Source organism: Phaenicophaeus curvirostris, chromosome 2 (genome assembly GCF_032191515.1).
Source record: "Phaenicophaeus curvirostris isolate KB17595 chromosome 2, BPBGC_Pcur_1.0, whole genome shotgun sequence".
NCBI lineage: Eukaryota > Metazoa > Chordata > Aves > Cuculiformes > Cuculidae > Phaenicophaeus > Phaenicophaeus curvirostris.
In genome coordinates, this window is record NC_091393.1 from 66,391,697 (window position 1) to 66,411,567 (window position 19,871).

The 19,871-nt window shown below is 41.2% G+C and overlaps 1 protein-coding gene across 1 annotated transcript in view; it reads left to right on the forward strand.

The window, feature by feature from the left end:
- Positions 1-689: 689 nt before the first annotated feature.
- SLC35F3 (solute carrier family 35 member F3) overlaps positions 690-19,871 on the forward strand; it is a 178,542-nt gene continuing 159,360 nt past the window's right edge. Inside the window, exons 1-2 of the mRNA XM_069852329.1 lie at positions 690-813; positions 1,046-1,275. Coding sequence (XP_069708430.1) covers positions 761-813; positions 1,046-1,275 — 283 coding nt within the window. The 5' untranslated portion in view covers positions 690-760. The remainder of the gene's footprint in view (positions 814-1,045; positions 1,276-19,871) is intronic.

Consider the following 19,871-nt stretch of genomic DNA (forward strand, 5'->3'; position numbering starts at 1 on the left):
CCTCTCTACAACCTCCTTTCAGGTAGTTGTAGAGAGCAATGAGGTCTCCCCTCAGCCTCCTCTTCTCAAGGCTAAACAACCCCAGCTCTCTCAGCTGCTCCTCATAAGACTTGCTCTCCCACAGCTTCACCAGCTTTGTTGCTCTTCTCTGGACTCGCTCCAGAGCCTCAACATCCTTCTTGTGGTGAGGGGCCCAGAACTGAACACAGGATTCGAGGAGCGGTCTCACCAGTGCCGAGTACAGGGGGAGAATAACCTCCCTGGACCTGCTGGTCACGACGTTTCTGACACAAGCCAAGATGCCACTGGCCTTCTTGGGCACCTGGGCACACTGCTGCCTCAGGTTCAGACGGGCCGCTCGTCCCTTCGCTCCATCCCGCCAGAGGAGCAGTTAGGGGGCGCTCCCTCCTCCCCTCCGCCCCGCCCGCCCCTCGCTCCGCTCCCCGCCCGCTCTCCGGGGAGGGCGACACCGCCCCGCGACCGGCCGGCTGTCTGCGGTGGGGCGCCCCCTGGCGGCGGCGGGCGGCGAGGCGCTGGGAGGGGGGCGCGGAGCGTGCCCTGCCCGGTCCCCCCCTCCCTCCGCCGCCGCCGGCAGCGCCTCGCCTCGCGGGCGACGGCAGCGCTCCGAGCTGCCCTGCCCCTCCTCGGCGGGGGAAAACGACTAATTCCTTTAATTCCTCCTCTTCCCCGGCCGGTGAAGAGCCGCCGGCTCGCCCCGCCGGGAAGTCTGGGCGCCCCCCAGCCCTCGCTGCTGCTCCCCATGGGGATCCGGGAGTTCCCCAGCGGCTCCGCGCGGGGCAAAGCCGCCACGCTGTGAGTACCGCGGGCCCGGGGTGGGCGGGGGGACGCGGCCGCCCCGTCCCGGAGGGAAGGAGGGAGGGTGGGTGGGTGGCGAGGAAAGTTTGCCGCCGCGGGCGTCGTGCCCGCTCACCTGCCGGGGAAGGGGAGGGAGGTGTGGGGGGGAGGTCCCGCCGCCCGTCGCCGAGTTCGCCTGGGAGCGGCGGGGCCGCTGTCGCCGCTGACCCCGCCGTCTCCCTGCTCGCAGCGGCATGCGGCGCTCCCCCGATGTCAGCCCCCGGCGGCTCTCCGACATCAGCCCGCAGCTGCGGCAGCTCAAGTACCTGGTGGTGGACGAGGCCATCAAGGAGGACTTGAAGGCGTCCCGCTCCGTGGAGGACCTCACCAGCGCGTCCGTGGGGCTCACCTCCATCGAGGAGCGCATCCTCCGCATCACCGGCTACTACGGCTACCAGCCCTGGGCTGCCAGCTACAAACGTGAGTCCCCCGGCGCGGCCGGGCGTGGGAGGAGGAGGAGGGGGAGAAAGAGTTGAAGGGGAAACGCTGGGGCTCGGCGTGGGGGTCGCCCTGACCCCGAGTGGCCGAGAGGCGTTGGATGCGGGGGTCCGAGCGCTTTATCCGTGGGGAAAACTCGCTGCCGCTCCCCGCTAAGCGCTCCGTGTCGCCTGGGTCCTTAGGCGCCTGCTGCTTCGCAGGAGCCGAGCGCGAGAATCGCGACAGTCGAGAAAATAGGTCAAATATTTGTCTTAATGTTGCGGACGTGCTTAGTGATGCTGGCGGCCGTGTAGAAGCCCCGGTGCATTCGTGCAGGTGCTGTTCGCGCAGGTAATTTGTTAGCAGTGCGTGTCTCTGTTGTTCTGGTGGTCTGTCTGGTTATCGCAGCACTTGACCTGATAACGTGCCTTTTCCTGCATCAAATGGAGCTGCTTCTCCCATATGCCTGCACTTGCAAAAGAAACTTCTTATGGTGTCAATACGAAGAGAAGCCTGGCTTTGTTCCTCTGCGTATCTGATTCACAAAGAAAGGGATACCTTGAGTGGTTGTAATATATCGACTGGTACTTTTTGCCTTTAATCACACCTTATTTTTTGACAGTCTTTTACCACTGTGATGATTTAACATGTTCTAGGATAATTTACCAATCAACTGAAGTCATAAAAATATTTTGGTTGTCTTAATTTTCTTTATAACATCGCAGTGGATTTTCTTGTAAAAGGGATTCTGCTGTAACAGAAATCATTGCTTTACTGGAAAGACTAGCTCTGACAAAGTGATTGTTTTCATGTTGTGCTTTCCTAAGTATTACATGTAAATGTTCTGAAATGTTTACTCCTGGATTATCTGTTTGGCAGTGTGCTTAATAGTGGAAGTGAATGATACAAGAAAGTGTGGTACACAGTGTTAGTTCAGTTTTTCAGTAAGGAACAGCCACTCCCGACTTCACTAATAAATATTCTAAGACTTTTTCTGCAAGAACCTTTTGCTTTTCTTGATTGTGACGATGACAGAAAGGTCTGATATTTGCTACTTTACTCACAGGGTGTGTGGCATTGCTCTAAGACCCATTCCCTTGCCTGGATTGGGACCATTCTAAAGCTTATTGAAGTTAGTTTCTAAGATCAAATCGTATGCTGATGCCAGACGGAGTTGGATGCTAGTGCTTCTGTCTGACAGAGTTGACTAATAGTCCAGCTGAAGTTGCACTGAGCTGCTGTGGCTGAACCTTCTGAAATAATAAGGGTCGTGCTGACTCCTCAATTATAACCTATTTGTTGAAATTTATAACTCTGTCTGAAAAGTTAATTGCAACCCTAAGCCTGCTATTTTAGTTATATTTTCTCTCCTAACTCGTTCTGAATAACAAAATTACATACTCGAGTGTAATGGTGGGGGATAAATATACAAAAAGTGTCTGAGTTTCATAAATGTATGTCTAAAAATAATAGGTTATGCGAAGCTGTTGCCAATTTAAAATCTGAGTTGCTAGGAATGTGGAAGAACACACAGGAGAAAAGCCCTATCTCTCTAGCTCATATAACATGTCATGGCTGAAGCAGAGCTGTGTCCATCTGCATCGGCTGAACAGCTGACTGAATGTTTGTAAATGGGGTCAATCATCAAAAGTGGGAAGTACTTTGAAACCTCATTGAATACTCCTTCAAGCTGGGCTTATGCCCAGTTTTGGGATGTGGACTTCCCTTGTGGCTTTCTAGGTAGAAGGTTTAATTGGACCGAGAACTATGAACAAACAATTTTTATTAAGTTCAAATTGCACCCTGGGTACTTCTTGTCATCTTATTGTGCATGCTTGTAGATATTTAGGTGCTGTTGGCACTATAATATAGAATGCATTAACAATGGACCTGCTTTCTGGCAAATGAGTCTTTAATCTAGTCTAGTCTAGATTTGGTCTCTCGGTAACTTCATTTTTGTTAGAACTAAGTCACCTGTAAGGCTAGATCTGTTTCTTTCCACACTGGAGTGTATTCCACTCATACTTTGTTTAGACTGTTTATAAATATATACACAGATATATATATGTAGCTATGTATAAAATTGTTTGAGGCATTCAGAAAGGTTTTGCTAGTTGTTTGTTTTTTTTTTTAATAAAACTCCATGAGGGAAACTAGTAGAAATAATCAAAGATAGCGTTGCCATGACCCCAAAAATTGCTTGGAGACTAGTTCTGCTGTGGTAAAAATGTGACAGTTTAAGACATTCTGGGGTGCCTCAAGGTTATCTACCAACTCCAGGATTTAATATGCTTATAAATTAGATAGAAAGAGGGAAGGAAGAGGTGAAAATCTGTTGCAGACACAAACTGACCCAGATTGGACAGAACGAGAAAGTACTTGTCATTACTCTAGGGAGACCGGACCTAGCCAGGTGAATAGCCTGAAGGGCAATAAGTGACATTCAGGTATCACAAAACAGAGAAGCCTGTGTGTCCTGAAAATGGCAAAATTACCTTCAAAATTCCACATCATTGCATCATCTGGTGAGAGAGAATAGTTTGGGATGGTACACAGCTCAGGGAAGACCTCTGCTGTTTGACTGCCCTTGCAAACCAGATTTTAGGAACTGAAATAATATAACTTACCTCTGTGTTACGATGCCTTCAGAAAATTTAGTGTGCAGCCTAGTGAAGTACTGTATAGTATTGGCCATCTCCACTCAAAAATTAAGTTTACAGAAGGCCCTGAGATCAATAAGGAGAAAGAGTACAGACAATCCACAAAGAGTCTTGAGAGTTTTGGCTATTTACCTTAAATAGGTTGAAACAAAAATATTGAAAGTGCTGACACATATTGGCTAGACAGATAGAGAGTTTTTCTTCCTATTGAGTCCTAGAAGGAAAACAAGTGGACAGTCAATGAAGCTGAAAAGCCATCAATTAAAAACTGATAGAAAAATAAATAATTCTAAGCAAACACATAATTTGTTCTTGGGACCAGGAATTCAAGGGCTTGTAATTGATATCAGTGACAAGATCTAGAATTGTAATCAGTTGGGAAAAATATTGGAGACAATATTTAATGTTGTTATTTAGAGTTCAGATTAGCCCATCTTAGGCTGGGAAGGGGCTTCTTGAGGGTTTCTTGTGGTTTCCTCCATAGCATCTGCCTACCTTTGGACAGAGGATAGGAGTGTTTCCTAATCCAATCTAACAGTTCTTATTTTTCTGAAATTCTCCCTATTGATTCACAGGGTAACTAATCATCTGAATTACTGCCCTCCAGTCTAAATCAAATATTCATACTTGTCCCGTGGGGACTATTTTGCAGCTTTTGATTTAGTTTCTCAAATGCAAAGGCAGAGGGGAAGAAACACATGTAAAATGCAGTCAGATTGTACAATCATACTTTAGCATGGCTACATCAATAACATCTTTGACACTAGATACATGTAGTATTACAGTCAATAACACGTCAGTGACAGATTTTTGAAATGCTAGTTATCAACGAGAGTTATGTTCATTGACTTATAAATATTTTTAATTAACATGAAGTGATCAAAGCGTTTGATTTAAAAAAAAAACACGCCACAAAATGGATAGATCCCAGTGACAGCCTTTTTGTTGTGTGGAGATGAAACCATTGTTGGAGCTGTATTAAGAGCACTGTTCTCTTTCATGAAGGCTAAGTAAATTACTATGATTTCTGCCTCTAACAGGCTCTGACTTCAGCTTAATAGCAGAGGCAAATTTGGAGGTGAACAGCCGTATTTTAAGTTTCTGTTTTGCACCGTTCAGTGTAGGATTTAGATTCTATATATTTTTAGAAGCATAGTTCCTAGGAACTTTTCTGTACTTGAGAAATACAGGTGTCACTGAACTCTGGAACTGTCTTGCTGATCTGTGTGGAAGAGTTGTCTGTCTTAGTTATTGTAGGAATTGGCAGGGTGCTTGTTTCCACCTGAAATGTGCACAGCTAGCACCTTTGCCAAACATTCGTTTTTCTCTACGTTGAATAGGTCTGTTCTGTGGTGATTCAATATCAAAGCCTGTCGTTGTGTGATTTGTATTTTAAGTACACTCATGTGGGCTTGAGCCAGCTATACCTATTTTGCATTGCTTGCCTCTTCTTACAGATCACCTGCTTCTTCTCCTTGTTTAAGATGAGGATCTTTCTTCTAAAGCAGGGACTTTCAAATATCCTTAGTGTGTTTTTGTTAATACAGACTTGTTATGGACACATCAGGATTGTATGAGTCCCTCCCTCCTCTTAGATGTCTAAGAGACTACCTGACTTCTTTTATTCACTTACCTTCTTTTTGTGTTTACAGATGTTACTCAACCTGCAGAAAGAGTATTAAGAGAATAGTGTACACTTTTAACTCCTATCAGAGCTATTTAGTAGGAATTGATTGCAGTTCAGACTGTGGTTCATGGCTTGCGAACATACATTTCTGTGAGACATTGACTTTGTGAATAATTCTGGGTTGTTCCAGTGACGACATTTAAGTGTCGTGCTCTTGTTCAGGTGAAGGGGAAGGATTGTGTACAGTAACCTGGAAGATCTCCTGTGCTCCTCCCTGCTACTTTAAATATGTTTCCTGTTTTTAATTTTCTTCATAGTTACTGCAACGATAACAAAATACACCATACAGTTTTAATGCCCAGAATTTCAGTGTAGTACTCATTCAACATGTGGCACAGTAAGTCTTGATTTGGCCATGGAATTTAAATGCTCTCAGCAATACATGTAACATACTGGAACACATTGGCTTACAAATATCCTGAACATTGCTTAGAAAACATAAATATCTGTGTATGAAAATGCCTCAGTTACTGAACTTCGATAGCCTTTCAAGATAGTATTTTCATGTTGGTTTCAGCTTATAAAAAGTATAAGCATTGTACTCTTACAAATATTGGAGTGTCAGTTATACAGCTAAAGACCAGTGTTTCCAGCTGATCCGCAGTGCTCCTCCCTGTGATCTGCTTTTCATGTATTGTTGAGTCGTGTAACTTTCACAGTTGCTGAAAACAAATCCAGTGGTGATATGAATCAAGATAAAAATACTAATGCTAGAAATTTGTGCAAGTGCTGGTTTTGCGTATTTGCATCTGAAAGAGAACTTTATTTTTTAGGGTGATATACAGGAATCACCAGGAGTTGAGGAGTATTGTTTTCTCTGGAGAAAGCCATGTTCAGGCCAGCTGTAAGCAATTCATTTAAAAACGATTACTTCCTTTTCATAGAATCACTAGGTTGGAAAAGACCTTTGAAGTCATCAAGCCCAACCAGTACCTGTCTACTACTAAATCACATCCCTACCAATACATTTCGAAGCATAAATACTGAATACAATGCTCTTATAACTAATGCAAGACTTGGTGGTGTTGTTCATGTTGCTGTTCCTAAGGTCAAATGATTATGTGAGAATCTCCCTTTTCAGGTGAAAATATGGAGTAACCTGTAAATGTCTTGCTCTGGGAGAGCAAGTTGCATAGCTGCCTCAGGATCAATCTGTAGGTCAACTGCCTCCCTGCTCCTGAAGCTTAGAAGACAAGTAAAAATACGTGCGTTATATCCTTGTTTTAAGCCAGGCTTATGACGTCTGAGGCCTGATTTTTTATTTTTGTTTTTTTAATGCTCTTCATTGGTAGTACTAACAGAACTAATTATTATGCTACCAACAAAAGCTAAGTAAACATGGTAACTCCTACAGGTGAAAGAAAACAATGGTAATGAATTGCATTACAGATTTAAAAGTAGTAGTTGTTGTAGTGTTGTTGTTTCAAATGTCTTCTGTAGTTCTGTGCTGCAAGCTAAACCTATGCACGGTTGTACATAAACCAGGGATATTGCTGATTTATATCCACAAGACAGCTCATACAAAGCCTCCAAAAGCCCTTTCCCCGTGCATGTGGTACTCACTGTAGCTGAGAAGAACTGTCCCCAGAGACAGTCTCTTAGAATGTTTCAGAGACCTAATAAGCCTGTAGTCACAGAATATTACAGGAGACTGTTCTTATTGGAAGGGGGACCCGTTGGCCCCCAGTTGGCTTTAACTCTTTGCGTGGTTTTGCAGCTGAGAATGAGTATTAGAATAGCATAATCTGGCCACATGAAACAGGGCAGGGGAGTACGGTTGATGAAAACCGAGCAGCTGCCAAGATGTGACATGAAAAATGGAGATTGAAATATAGCTGGGCTTTCAGAAATTTCTTTTTCAAGACAGTTGCAATGGAGAAGATACATGAGGGTTTTTGGCTCTTGTCAGGTGGTAAGAAAAGTACTTTTTTGCTAATGTTTAGCAGAAAATTGGTTCCTGTTACAACATACAGCTTCATTACTCAAAATTTTAAGTTTTAAATTGCTAGCAAGCCAAACAAAGTGCAGTTTCACCTGTTTTACTAAACAATTTGAGTTGTTTAGTGAATTTTTAGTAAATGATAAATGTTTAGTGACTATTCAATAACTTGTTTACTAAACAATTCAAATTGTGTAGTGTTAAGTAGCCACCACTTTTAACTAGGGAGCTGGATAAATATTTTGTATTTTGTATCTAGTTTTCACAGTGAAGAAACTAAAATTTACCACCCTTTTTGTTTGTTTGTTTGTTTATTATTTTAAAAAACTGATTCATTGCTGCAAATTTTTTTTTCAGTACAGCTTTAATTACGTATGATCTGCAGTATGCTATTTATGCAAAGCACTCCATGGGACAGCAACTAGGGGTCTCTTGGCTTTCGACATTCATTTTATACCCTTAACAAATGTTTTCATCAAATGTTGTTATTTTGGTGGAGTATTCCACTGAAGTCTCCATTGTGAAAAGCTACTACTAAAGCTAGTTGTTCATCTTTTTAAAGTTAGAGCCTGCAGTAGCAGTTTTGACATTTGAGACTCCTTTCACTACTGAACTGTGATTTTTTAAAATAGAAATGTGAATGTGTTCACTAATCAATGTGTTGAATCCATAGTAATGGATTGTTGCTAAAACCACAAACTACTCTGTATTGATATGGAATAATGAGGGAGCAAGCTAATTTGTTAAAAAATAATTTGGAGCCTACCAAGAATTATGAACAAATGTTTATTTTTTGAACTATCTTTATTGGAGGCCCTTTCTTCTGTAATACTTCAAGGGTGTACTATATAGTCTATATTTGCAACTTAAATCAGTGTTTTGTTTAATAAAACCAATTAATTGCATAAGATAATGGCACTGTAATCTGGCTGCAAGGTCTGTGCTGGTTACCATAATATCAGATACCGTTGTGTAATTGGAGTGTCACTGAAACACAAAGCCACAAAAGGACAGAGACTCTTACTCCCAGATGGTTGTGCCTCTTGAAATTTCTTAATGCATCACCAGCAATGTTCATTAACCTTATCGCTAACTTTACCAGATTCTGCCTCATTTCAGGGTTGTCTTCGAGGGGAATTTTTGTGCCCTAATCTCACTTGAATGTTATGAGGTGTTTTATGTTTCATATTCCTGGTGTAAATCAGAAGCTGCTGCTAACTGCTGCCATTTACTTAAGGTGAAGTAGCCCTCAGAATAAAGAGAAGGATGGAGAATTTACATGAAAGGGAACTTTACCCCTTTGACTAACTGCCATTCTCTGGAGCATCTGAGGGTGTAGTTCTGGCCTTCTCTTTGTTTTGGAAGCTGAAGCTGTAGACTTTGCACTATTGCTAATGAATGATGACTACTCTGCCAATGGTAATACAATAAGCATTTATGTGTGGAGAAAGAAATCTTTCTGCAGATCATGATTCCTACCTGGGGAGTAGCTAGCCTTCATGTGTGATATATCTTGCAGAACCTACTTCCCTGAGCATATTTGATTCTTCGATAATATTTACTCGGCACATAATGTTTAGTTCCTCAGCATATCTGTGGCAGAAAAAAAAAGATGCTGTGATTGCATATAAGGCCATAGAGAACTATTTATTTTATGAACCACTCCATGAACCATGACATACATAGGAAAGATGCAGGGGTGGTATTCCCTGATTTAATTTTCTTTAATTTTTGACAAGCTTGTGCTGCACTTGGCCAACTCCTCTTATGAAAATGTGCATCTAAGTGGTTTCAGACACTTCTATTTTCTCTTGAACTTGAGGAATCTCATAAAGTTAATTTTTGTGACAAATCTGCCTTATTTTGCTTCCTGACATTTTTGTTTCCATGATCGTATCTGGCTAACGTAAGGAACAGGCTTCTTCTGGGAGCTGGAAAGGTATTCCAGTAGTGTAGGAATTTAGGTGGCCTAACACTTCGAAAAAATACGGATGACACCATGTAGCCAACAGCACATATTAACTCAGCAAGCCAGTCATATGTGGCAAGGCAGTTTAGATCGTTGAGCTCCTCCTGGGCAAGAGAATGTGACTGGCTGCTAATGAAACTGTTGCATGCTTTCTAATAAGGCAATTAAATATTCTTTTTGTTTTGCCATAACTGACCCCTGCACAACAGTTCATGAAAAGGAGCTTTACTGTCTAAAGGAAGCAACCAGATTTTCAGTTTTGAACCATGGTGCAAAGACCTACCAGTCCCACTGCCATATAAATAATGGCTAGTAGAGCTAATCTGATTGTGGTAAGCCAAAGGGTTTTATCTTTTTTTCCTTTTCTTTTATATTGGAAATAGCACAAAGCTGATGTTTTTCCTCACTATCTCTTCTTCACACCAGTTAAGGTACTAAATTAGCATGAAAGTTGAGCTTGTCCCAGGTCCACGTATGATAAAGCAGGCCAAGCCATTTGACTCTTACACTCTTTGGCAGTTGTGCTGGTTTTGAGCCTTGTGGCAGTCTGGGGGCTCTACCTCGTCCAGGGTATCTTGCTCTGACTTTGCCAGGTCCATGCAGTTGTGTGAACGGGCGTGTGCTCAAGTGGGAAGTGAACCAAGGACCTGCAACTTCAGAGATGTCTTGCTTGTGTGAGGGTGGTGACGGTGTCTTCATGGTCGTGACCTGAAAGCTTGGGAGCTGGTATTCCTTTTTCAAACAGTAACTTGTATCCAGGCAGTGTGCTTTAGCCAGTGTTCCGTAGGGATTATCTGCTTGTAAGTTTTTGCCCTAGCTGAAATGCTCAATACCAGGATTAAGATCAACCATCCAGGGTTTGCAGCGTGAAATAGAAAATACATCTTCATGGCTAAATGATTTTGTTTGCTCTCCTGCTCACTTTATGCAATGTCTTTTGAAAGCTTTGAGTCGGGTTTGATAAAATACGCAGCCATATATACTGGTGTTTGTTTGAGCGAACTAGCATGGTTATACTTATGGTAATCATGTTTAATTTTTCAGCTTACATACCAGCTACTGCTTACAGTTTTGGGTAGCACTTTCCATGGAACAGGAATTAACAGAAAGCATATTGTTCCTTGTACTTATGCTGAAATTATTTTTTGCTGTCTAGCATTTAGTTTTACAGTGTTCCACTAACCTGATAACTTCTCAGTTGTGGATCTTCCCTTTCAGAAACAAGACATTTATAATATAAAGGAATATGTCTAGGTTTGATTTTCAGAGGCTAGTTGAAGAGAAGAAATTACAAAATAATGTAAAAGTAGAAAAAGGCAGGCAAGAAACAAGACCCCAAAAATCAGTAAAGCCATGGAAAATGTCTGTAATCAGTTAGGATTTTAGATCACTTCCAAGCTGAGTAAGAGGAGTAAAAAGGGGGAAGAAAAGGCTTTTTTTTTTTTTTTTTCCCTTTTTCACTGGCCTATTGATGCTTCTACATCAGGTGTTGTGACTATGGACCTCTGTTCTTCAGGACTTACATTTCAATTGTTTCTTACAGTCATTACAAATATATCCTGTGGGCCTTAATTTGGGAGCTCAGGTTTCATGCAAGCCAGGCATTATACCCCAATGAGGCAAAGTATGATGCATTCAGGAGTTAAAAAGCAATTTAAGCTATCTGTAAAGTCCTGGGAATGGCAGGTGTGTCTTGACTTTAAAATGAATATAAGCCCACATTTACTTGGTATTGTAGGTATATTGTGGGACTTCTGCATCCAATCACACAAACTTTCTCCCAGTGTAAGTAGAGTAAAGCTCTTCTTCAAAAGATTCTCTTTTTCAGTCTGAGGAGATGCATGAGTTGGAATGAGAGCTAGATTAACATGGAGGAATAGAACTACTATATGCGCAGCTTCAGAGATTTCAGGAGGCTGTCTGATTCCTGGACAGTTTCTTCAGCTTGCCAGGTTATGCTGCTAGAATGTATGAGGATTACTTAAAGATATCTTGTGTCACCACACTCCACCAGTTGGCTTGTAAGAATTATGAAAATCCCCTTAGAGGGTCCAGCATAGAATTCAACCTCAAGTTCCTGCTCATAAAATTACTTACCAGTCTTTGGGAAGTATTATTTAATAAATAACTTTTTTAATAATCAACTTCTTTGCTTGTTTTTTATTTGTGGAAGATAGAAAATATATTGTGTAGTACTGTAGGAAAGTTTTTGTCCTCTGCAGACAGTGAGGTCAACAGGTAGAGAGCTCTGTGTACATTCTGATTTCATACAGGTTGAAAAGTAGATTTGTGTTTTACAGTATTTCTTCAAATGGAAACAAAAATGGGCAGTAAATCATAGAAGTATGAATGAGTATATTAATTTTTGAGAAATGCCTGGACAAGAAATGGGTCTTGAATCTTGTACTGTGAGCAATACTTTGGGCCTCCTGTTTCTGGTGTCTGCATAGTGTAAATTGAATCTCACTGGAAATTGTTCTGGCAAACAGTATTAGGCATTCTGTATTTATTCCTAAAACGTCAGAAGATGAAAAGATTTTTGCTTGGCATCTTTGTAAGAATCTTTGCTATTAATATTACTTTAAAATGACACTCATATACCAGGCACTGTTTTCTTTCTGCATGTCAAATTCATTTACATCCTACAATAACACTTCTTTAAAAGCACAATATCTCTTGTGTACATAATGAAAATACATTGGAAGTGGGAATGGTATCAGTACCTCCAGAGTATAGACCTAGACTCTTATGACTCCTTAGGTATTTTTCATTTCTTGATGAAATTATTGCACAAAGGAAACCAGGATATGTGCCCTCCAGTAGAGCACTGCTAGCTCAAAATAATCTATTATTCAGTTCTATACTCGTACTAATATTGCGAATATGAGAGAATTAGAAAAGCTTTTAGGATGAACTTCAGTCAAGCCAGGTTTCACCCACTAGGCTTAAGTCTTTGAGTTTGCCTTTTAAGCAGGCTTCCTGCTTTACATACTGAACATCTGTTCCTAAGGCAACTGCATCCAATTACACCTACCCATACATGGGCTTTATTATATGTTCCTGAACACTATTGAGGAGCTCTGTTTAAATTATAGAATAATTATTTCTTTTAATAGATGTGGAGTTTTAATTTTCTTTCATCTTGAACTTGGTATTTAATTACTGCTTACTAGCTTGTCCCAACATGGGTAGAAAGCATCTACAGCAATAGAGAAGGGACCACTCTTACTTCCCATTGCCTATAGAACTGACTACCCGAGGCATAAGTGTTGGAGGGAGAAAAAACATGCATACAGTAATTGGAAGTTTTAGGTTAGTTAAGGATTGAGAACTTTAACAGGGGATGCTACCAAGGCCCTGGAATAGGAGGAGAAGGTCCTCAAACTGGTCTGTTACCAGCAGAAAATGCCTGTTTCCCTAAGCACTTACTCCTTTGTTTATGCTAAATGCTAAATTGTTGTTCATGTCTTTCCAATTCAGATGACAACAAAGAATCCTTCTGTGGGGGGACTAGTGTGGGGAACAGTGCAGGGCTAGTGTGGGGAACAGTGAATGGGTCTGAGGCAGGAGCCTTCTATAAAAAAAAAAACTAGAAAGGCATTTTAGTTCCTCAGTTGTATAAACTATAACTTGGATAGCCCTAATCAGTCAACTGAGCAGTATAAGCATATAAAACAGGACCTCTTTGCAAATGTAGACAAAGGACATGGTGCAGTAGGATAGAGTTACAGTGTTCCTGGAGAAGTTTGAAATGCTAAAGATAACAAAATGTTACATGTGCATCTTTTTTTTCTTTATTTATTATTAAATTATTCCCGCACAAAACCGTACTAGTAATATGCAGGATGCGGTCTGGAGAAACTCCTGGGTAAAATTTAAAATCCATCTAATGAAGCTAGTCAATTGGGTTAGTACATTAATCTCCTATATTTCTATTTTTAAAGACCAAAATCATTCAGTCTTCACAGTAGTAAAACTATGACAGAAGCTAAGAGGAATTTTGCCTTACTAAAACCAGCAATGAATGATGTGCAGAAGTCATGAATGGAAGCGAGGGTCCGGATCTAACTGTGATTGTAATGGATCTGTGAAAGCTGTGCAGTTTGGCAGGCTTGGACACTCATAAACCTCTGGAGAGCTTCATGAGTAAACTAGCCAAAGTATTTTTACAAATACAACATGCTATCGCAAGGCCAGAGTCTCTTTTCCTCTTCTAGTGCTTCCTGCACTTTTCAAATGGAGCTGCAGAGTGGCTGCATCTGGTCCCAGCTCCCAGAGAGCATTCTTGTTGTAGCTATTGATTGATCTAAATGTGTAGTAAATTCACTTCTAGTTAAGAGCATTCTCCTTGTAAAAGTCTAGTAAATTCCTTTGTTTTCTTAACTTTGTTTCCATGCAGAAGGCAGTTAGACTGTAGGTATTTGTGATCCTCTGATTATTTATAAGAAAGTGACCCTTTTTATTTAGGCTAGATGAGGACAACACAGCAGCAATGAAACTGCCTTTCTGTCTGAAGCAATTCAAAACAGGGAGAAGTAATACATTCTCAGATGTTGAGGTAATTTGGGTCTTGAAACAAGTCTTTGGAGGGAAGATAGTAGAACCTTAGCCAAAGTTGCATGCCCACCAATAGGAATTGTACCGGAGGAATAGGAGAAATCTAGATCAATAGATTTAATATTACTTAATATGTTAGAGAATCATAGCAATGTCTGGGTTGGAAGGGACCTTTAAAGCTCATCTAGTCCAACTTCCCTGCAGTAAGCAGGAGCATCTTCAACTGGATCAGGTTTCTCAGAGGCCTGTCCAATCTGGCTTCAAATGTTTCCAGTGATGGGGCTTCTACCACTGCTCTGGGCAACCTGTTCCAGTGTTTCACCATCTGCATTGTAAAAGATTTTTTTCCTAATGTCTAGTCTGAATCTACCCTCTTTTAAAACCATTACCCTTTCTCTTGTCACAACAGATCCTGTTAAAAAGTCTATTCTCATCTTTCTTATAGGCCTCCTTTAAGTACTGAAAGGCTGCAAATAAGGTTTTCCTGGAGCCTTCTCTTCTCCAGGCTGAACAAGCCCAGTTCTCTCAGCTTTTCCTTACAGCAGAGGTGCTCCAGCCCTCTTATCATCTTTGTGGTCCTCCTATGGACCCGTTTCAACAGTTCCATATCCTTATTATGTTGGGGATTCCAGATCTGGACACAGTACTCAGGTGGAGTCTCACCAGAGCAGAGGGGCGGAATCACCTCCCTCAACTTGCTGGCCATGCTTCTTTTGATGAAGACCAGGATATGCTTGGCTTTCTGACCTGTGAGCACACGTTGCTGGCTCATGTCCAGCTTTTCATCCACCAGTACCCCCAAGTCCTTCTCCCAGCCTGTGTTGATACCAGGGGTTGCCCTGACCTAGGTGCAGGACCTTGTACTTGGCCTCATTGAACCTCATGAGGTTTGCATGGAGACACTTCTCTAGCTTGTCCACGTCCCTCTGGATGGCATGACATCCCCCAGCTGTGTCAACCACACCACACAGCTTGTTGAATACAAACTTGTTGGGGGTGGACTTGGTCATGCTATGTCACTGATGAAGATACTAAACAATGCTGGTCCCAATGGGGACACTTGAGGGTCACTACTCATCACCAGTCTCCCTCTGGACATCCAACTGTTGACCATTACCATCTAGATGTGACCATCCAATCAATTGCTCATCCACTGAGCAACCCACTCATCAAATCCATGTCTCCCCAATTTAGAGAGAAGGACTTTAAGGGGCATGATGTCAGATGTCTTACATTTTGTCCAGATGGATGACATCTGTAGCTCTTCCCCTGTCCACTGATGTAGTCACTCCAGCATAGAAAGCCACTGGATTGGTCAGGCAGGACTTGCCCTTGGTGAAGCCATGTTTGCTGGCTTGAAAACATAGATGTTTTCAGGCACATAGATGAGGCTGACAGGTCGGTAATTCTTAGGGTCCTCCTTTCTACCCTCTTTAAAGATGTGTGCAATGTTTCCCTTTTTCCAGTCTCCAGGGACTTCACCCAATTGATGTGAGTTTTCAGCTGTAATGGAGAATGGCTTGGCAAATGCATCAGCCAATTCCCTATGGATTCTGGGGTGCCTCTCATCAGGTCTTATAGACTTAGGTACATTCAGGTTGCTCAATGGGTCGTGAAGCTGATCTTCTCCTAAAGTGCAAGGGACTTTGCTCCCCCAATCCCTGTCTTGTGGTCTATACACTCGAGAGGGGTGGGACAAGAGATTGCCATTGGAGACCAAGGCAAAGTAGTTGTTGATACCTCAGCCTTCTCCTCATCTGATTTTACCAATATGCCAGTGTTAGTAGTCAGGGAGGATACACTTTCTTTTCTTTTAACCTTCCTTTTCTGGCTGACATACCCACAAGAAGACTTTATTATTATTCTTTACATCCCTTGTAAAAGTTCAGTTTCAACCCTGCCTTTGCCTTCTTGACTGCATCCCTATACGCTTACAGGGTAGTTGTCCCTGCTTCCACTGCCTATGCATTTCCTTTTTACCTTTTAGTTTAACCAGCAGATCTCAACTCATCCATGCTGGTCTCTTGCCTCACTTTCCTAATTTCTTACACCCGGGGATTGAAAGCTCTTGCACTCTGTGGAAAGTATCCTTAAGTATCTGCCAGCTCTGTTTTGCTCCCTTGTCTCTGAGGGCAGTTTCACAGGGAGTCCTATTCACTAACTCCTTGAACAGCTGGAAATTTGCTTTCCTAAAATCCAAGGTCCTGACTTCACCCTTCACCTGACCCATATTCCTCAGGACTGTGAACTCCACCAGTAACTGCCCTAGCTAAATGACCATGCATTTAAGCGTAGTTGGTAGGTAAAAAACATCAACACAATGCAGTAAGACTTCTTTTACCTGAGTTGTATAACTCTCAGCTAGTACAAGGTTAAACCAGTTGCACTATACTGTACTTTGTGCAACGGCAGCTAATTTTATGCAAGAAAATTGATGGTGTAAATCTAAGCTCCGTGTCAAAGATGGAGAATTTCTCTGACAATAACCAACCTTGCAGATCCTGATCTTTCTTGCTTTTTTATTGCTGTTCGTTTGTTTCTAACAGTCTGAATTATTCTGTCATCTGATGAGCATGGTTTCATTAGGTTTTTTTTTTATTTTAGAGCTAAAATCAGAGCAATTCTCAACCATTACCTCCTTGAAATAGTATTTCTCACATAATTTCACATTAGTTAGCTTTGGAACTAACTAATGAATTAAGTTTAAACCTTATAGTAGTTGCTAGAATGTAAGGCCCCCCTAAGCCTGTCAGTGTTGAAGAGGCATTTGAACAATGCCTGTAATAATATACTTTAACTTTCGATCAGTCCTGAAGTGGTCAGGCATTTGGACTAAACTATCATTGTAGGTCCCTTCCAGCTGAAACTATTCAATTTTATTATACTCTTTATCTCTCTCATGTTAATGTTGCACCAGTAAAATATTAAGGACCTTATCCAGTACCCAGAATAACAACTGAAAGTACCCATGGGTATTAGTATGCATGCATGGGTCATGCATCTGCTTCATACTTGAAAGATAATTCTTCAGTGTTTTTTATTCAGTTAAATAATAAGGGAACTATATTTCTTTGTGGCTACGGAGTTCCAAGGAAGTATCTCCTCAAATTTTTGATGCACGAGTTTCAAGACTGCAAAATTATAACTAACTTAAACTGTGCAGCAGCTGTGTGACCAGAAGTATTTGTTTATATATATTAACTTTTAGGATATTGATTATTTGTAACACCCAAATAGCTGGTTTCTACTGATTGTGAATCTGATTTTTTAAAATACTTATTTAATATTCTTCAAAACATAAAATATAATTTGTGTTTGTCTATGCTGATTGTAGTGATCCAGAAGTTTTCATCATTGCTATTATATATACATTGTAGGTCAATTTGACTGTGAATAAACCAGATACTTTTCCTGTGGAAACAGAAATAATTCCATTCTGTGTCAAAATACTTCCGTTCTCTTAATCATTTTGTCCTTTCCGACATACTTGTTGATCTGTGTTTTAATTTTTTTCATCAATCTGATCTTGTCATTTTTCCAGAATGTAAATTACAAAGTAATTCATGTGTGCAGGCCAGTTAAGCTGTACACAATGGTTTGTCTGTAGGGAAAAAATCTGTGTAACAGATTTGCAGTTTATTTAATGCAAATTAAAAACTATATAAATTAATGTTTTGATGGATGTTTGATTTATTTGAGAAATATATTTCTCCTGGTAATATTTCTGAATGAGCAATTAAACATTATAGCACCATGTTGTGAAATTAAGTCTTTGATATTTCTTTGCAAGAAGCCCCACTTCCTTAGTATAAAACTCTGTTCAAACGAAGTATGTCATTCATTTTATTTAAATTGGTTCTCTGTTGTTTCCATTGGAGTAAAGTACTATTTGAGCAGCACAAGTTTGTAGAATCCAGCTTAAAGTAAGTAGCCTGAAAAAAAAGATTAATGCAGGCAATTATCAGTTATAGGGCTTGTAAGAAACAGCATTGTATTTGCAAATATCTGGCTGAAAAAAAATTATTCAGATGTCCCGGATCTCAAATGTGACACGTGACAAGAAACTGTAGTTGCCCATTTTTTTGTGATCAAATTTAACTCTGGGTCAGATTTTTGAAATAAGGTAAACTGTTGGCACACACAAATCTTAGATAGACTTGTAGACTGTAAGAGACTTAATCTCATTTAGAACACAAGTCTTCATGTTCTATGTAATCCATACCTAAGGGACTGTCATCTTTAAGGAGCCACTATTAACTGCACTTTATTTGCAAGTGATTATCTGTGATTTGAACAGGTGGAATAAGAGGAGAGGGAGAGAAATTAGTCTTAGCTACCATGAGGTGAGTCATGGGAAGTTGTGCTGTTGCTTTCTGTTCTCCAACCACTGCTCTTTTTGCTCAGGTACCAGATTATCCCATTCACGTGGGAAGTGAAAAAAAGCAAGAGAGCATTCTGTAACAAAAATGATACTGAAGTTTGGACAAAGATTCCCATGAACATCAGGACAAATTACTCTATACAACTTTCTTTGTTCTTTTTCCTTTCTGAAGGAGAAGTCACTTCATTGATGTGACGTACAGTTGCAAATCCTCTGCGGATGTGTTAGCTGATTGTCATATATGAGTACAGCTGAACAAGAATCATTCTCCTCGCAAAGCTGATGAAGGGGCTGGAGAACAAGTCTTACGAGGAGCAGCTGAGAGAGCTGGGGTTGTTTAGCCTTGAGAAGAGGAGGCTGAGGGGAGACCTCATTGCTCTCTACACCTACCTGAAAGGAGGTTGTAGAAAGGTGGGTGCTGGCCTCTTCTCCCACGTGATAGGTGATAAGACAAGGAGGAATGGCCTCAAGCTGCGCCAGGGGAGGTTCAGGCTGTATATTGGGAAAAAAATTTTTCACAGAAAGTGTCGTTGGGTATTGGAACAGGCTACCCAGGGAGGTGGTTGAGCCACCAACCCTGGAGGTATTTAAAAGACAGGTAGACGAGGTACCCGAGGACATGGTTTAGTGGCAGATAGGAATGCTTGGACTCAATGATCTAAGAGGTCTTTTCCAACCTAATTATTCTATCATTCTAAGTGCACTTCAGTGTGGCTTGCATAGCCATCTAATGACCTTCCTGGTGTAGACTTTGGCAAGAAAAGGAACTATCCAAAGCAAGAAAAGGAAGAGTACCAGGTTTTATTCTTAGATTAAACACCCCGGTTTATCAGTGTTTCAGATAATAAGTGTGAGCCAGCAGCAGCCAGAAACAGTTAAGCTTCTATTACCTAGACTGATTTTCAAGTTCTGTCAGAAGACTGATACCCCAAAAGTTTTGCTGAATCTGTGTTCAGTTAACTTCAGTGAGTTAGATGCTCCAATATAAGGGTTTGCACCTTAAATTCATCCTGCTGCATTGGTCTTCATTTTCTTTTTAGTGAAGTTTCTCTAAGATGTAGCCTGGGATCTGTGACTACCTCCATGTCATTCTTCTCTGAGAGGGGCTTTATTGCCTGATGTGGTACCATGTTTGATCTCTAGCTTATATGCCATTCTTTCACCCCATGTCCTCAACTTCTTCAGTTCTGTTATTTCTACCCCATTAACCAAGACATCTGTCTTCTTTCTCAACTACTAACCAATTCCCCCTGCCTCCCTCCACCTATTTAGGCTTCTTGTCAGTTGCCAGTATGTCTCTTTCTTCTGATAGGCAGTTGCACTACTGGTTTCAGAACTAGTCATGGATAGATAAAGATCAGACCTAAAATGAAAAGAGACCTTGAAAGAATAATAGCACCCTGGGC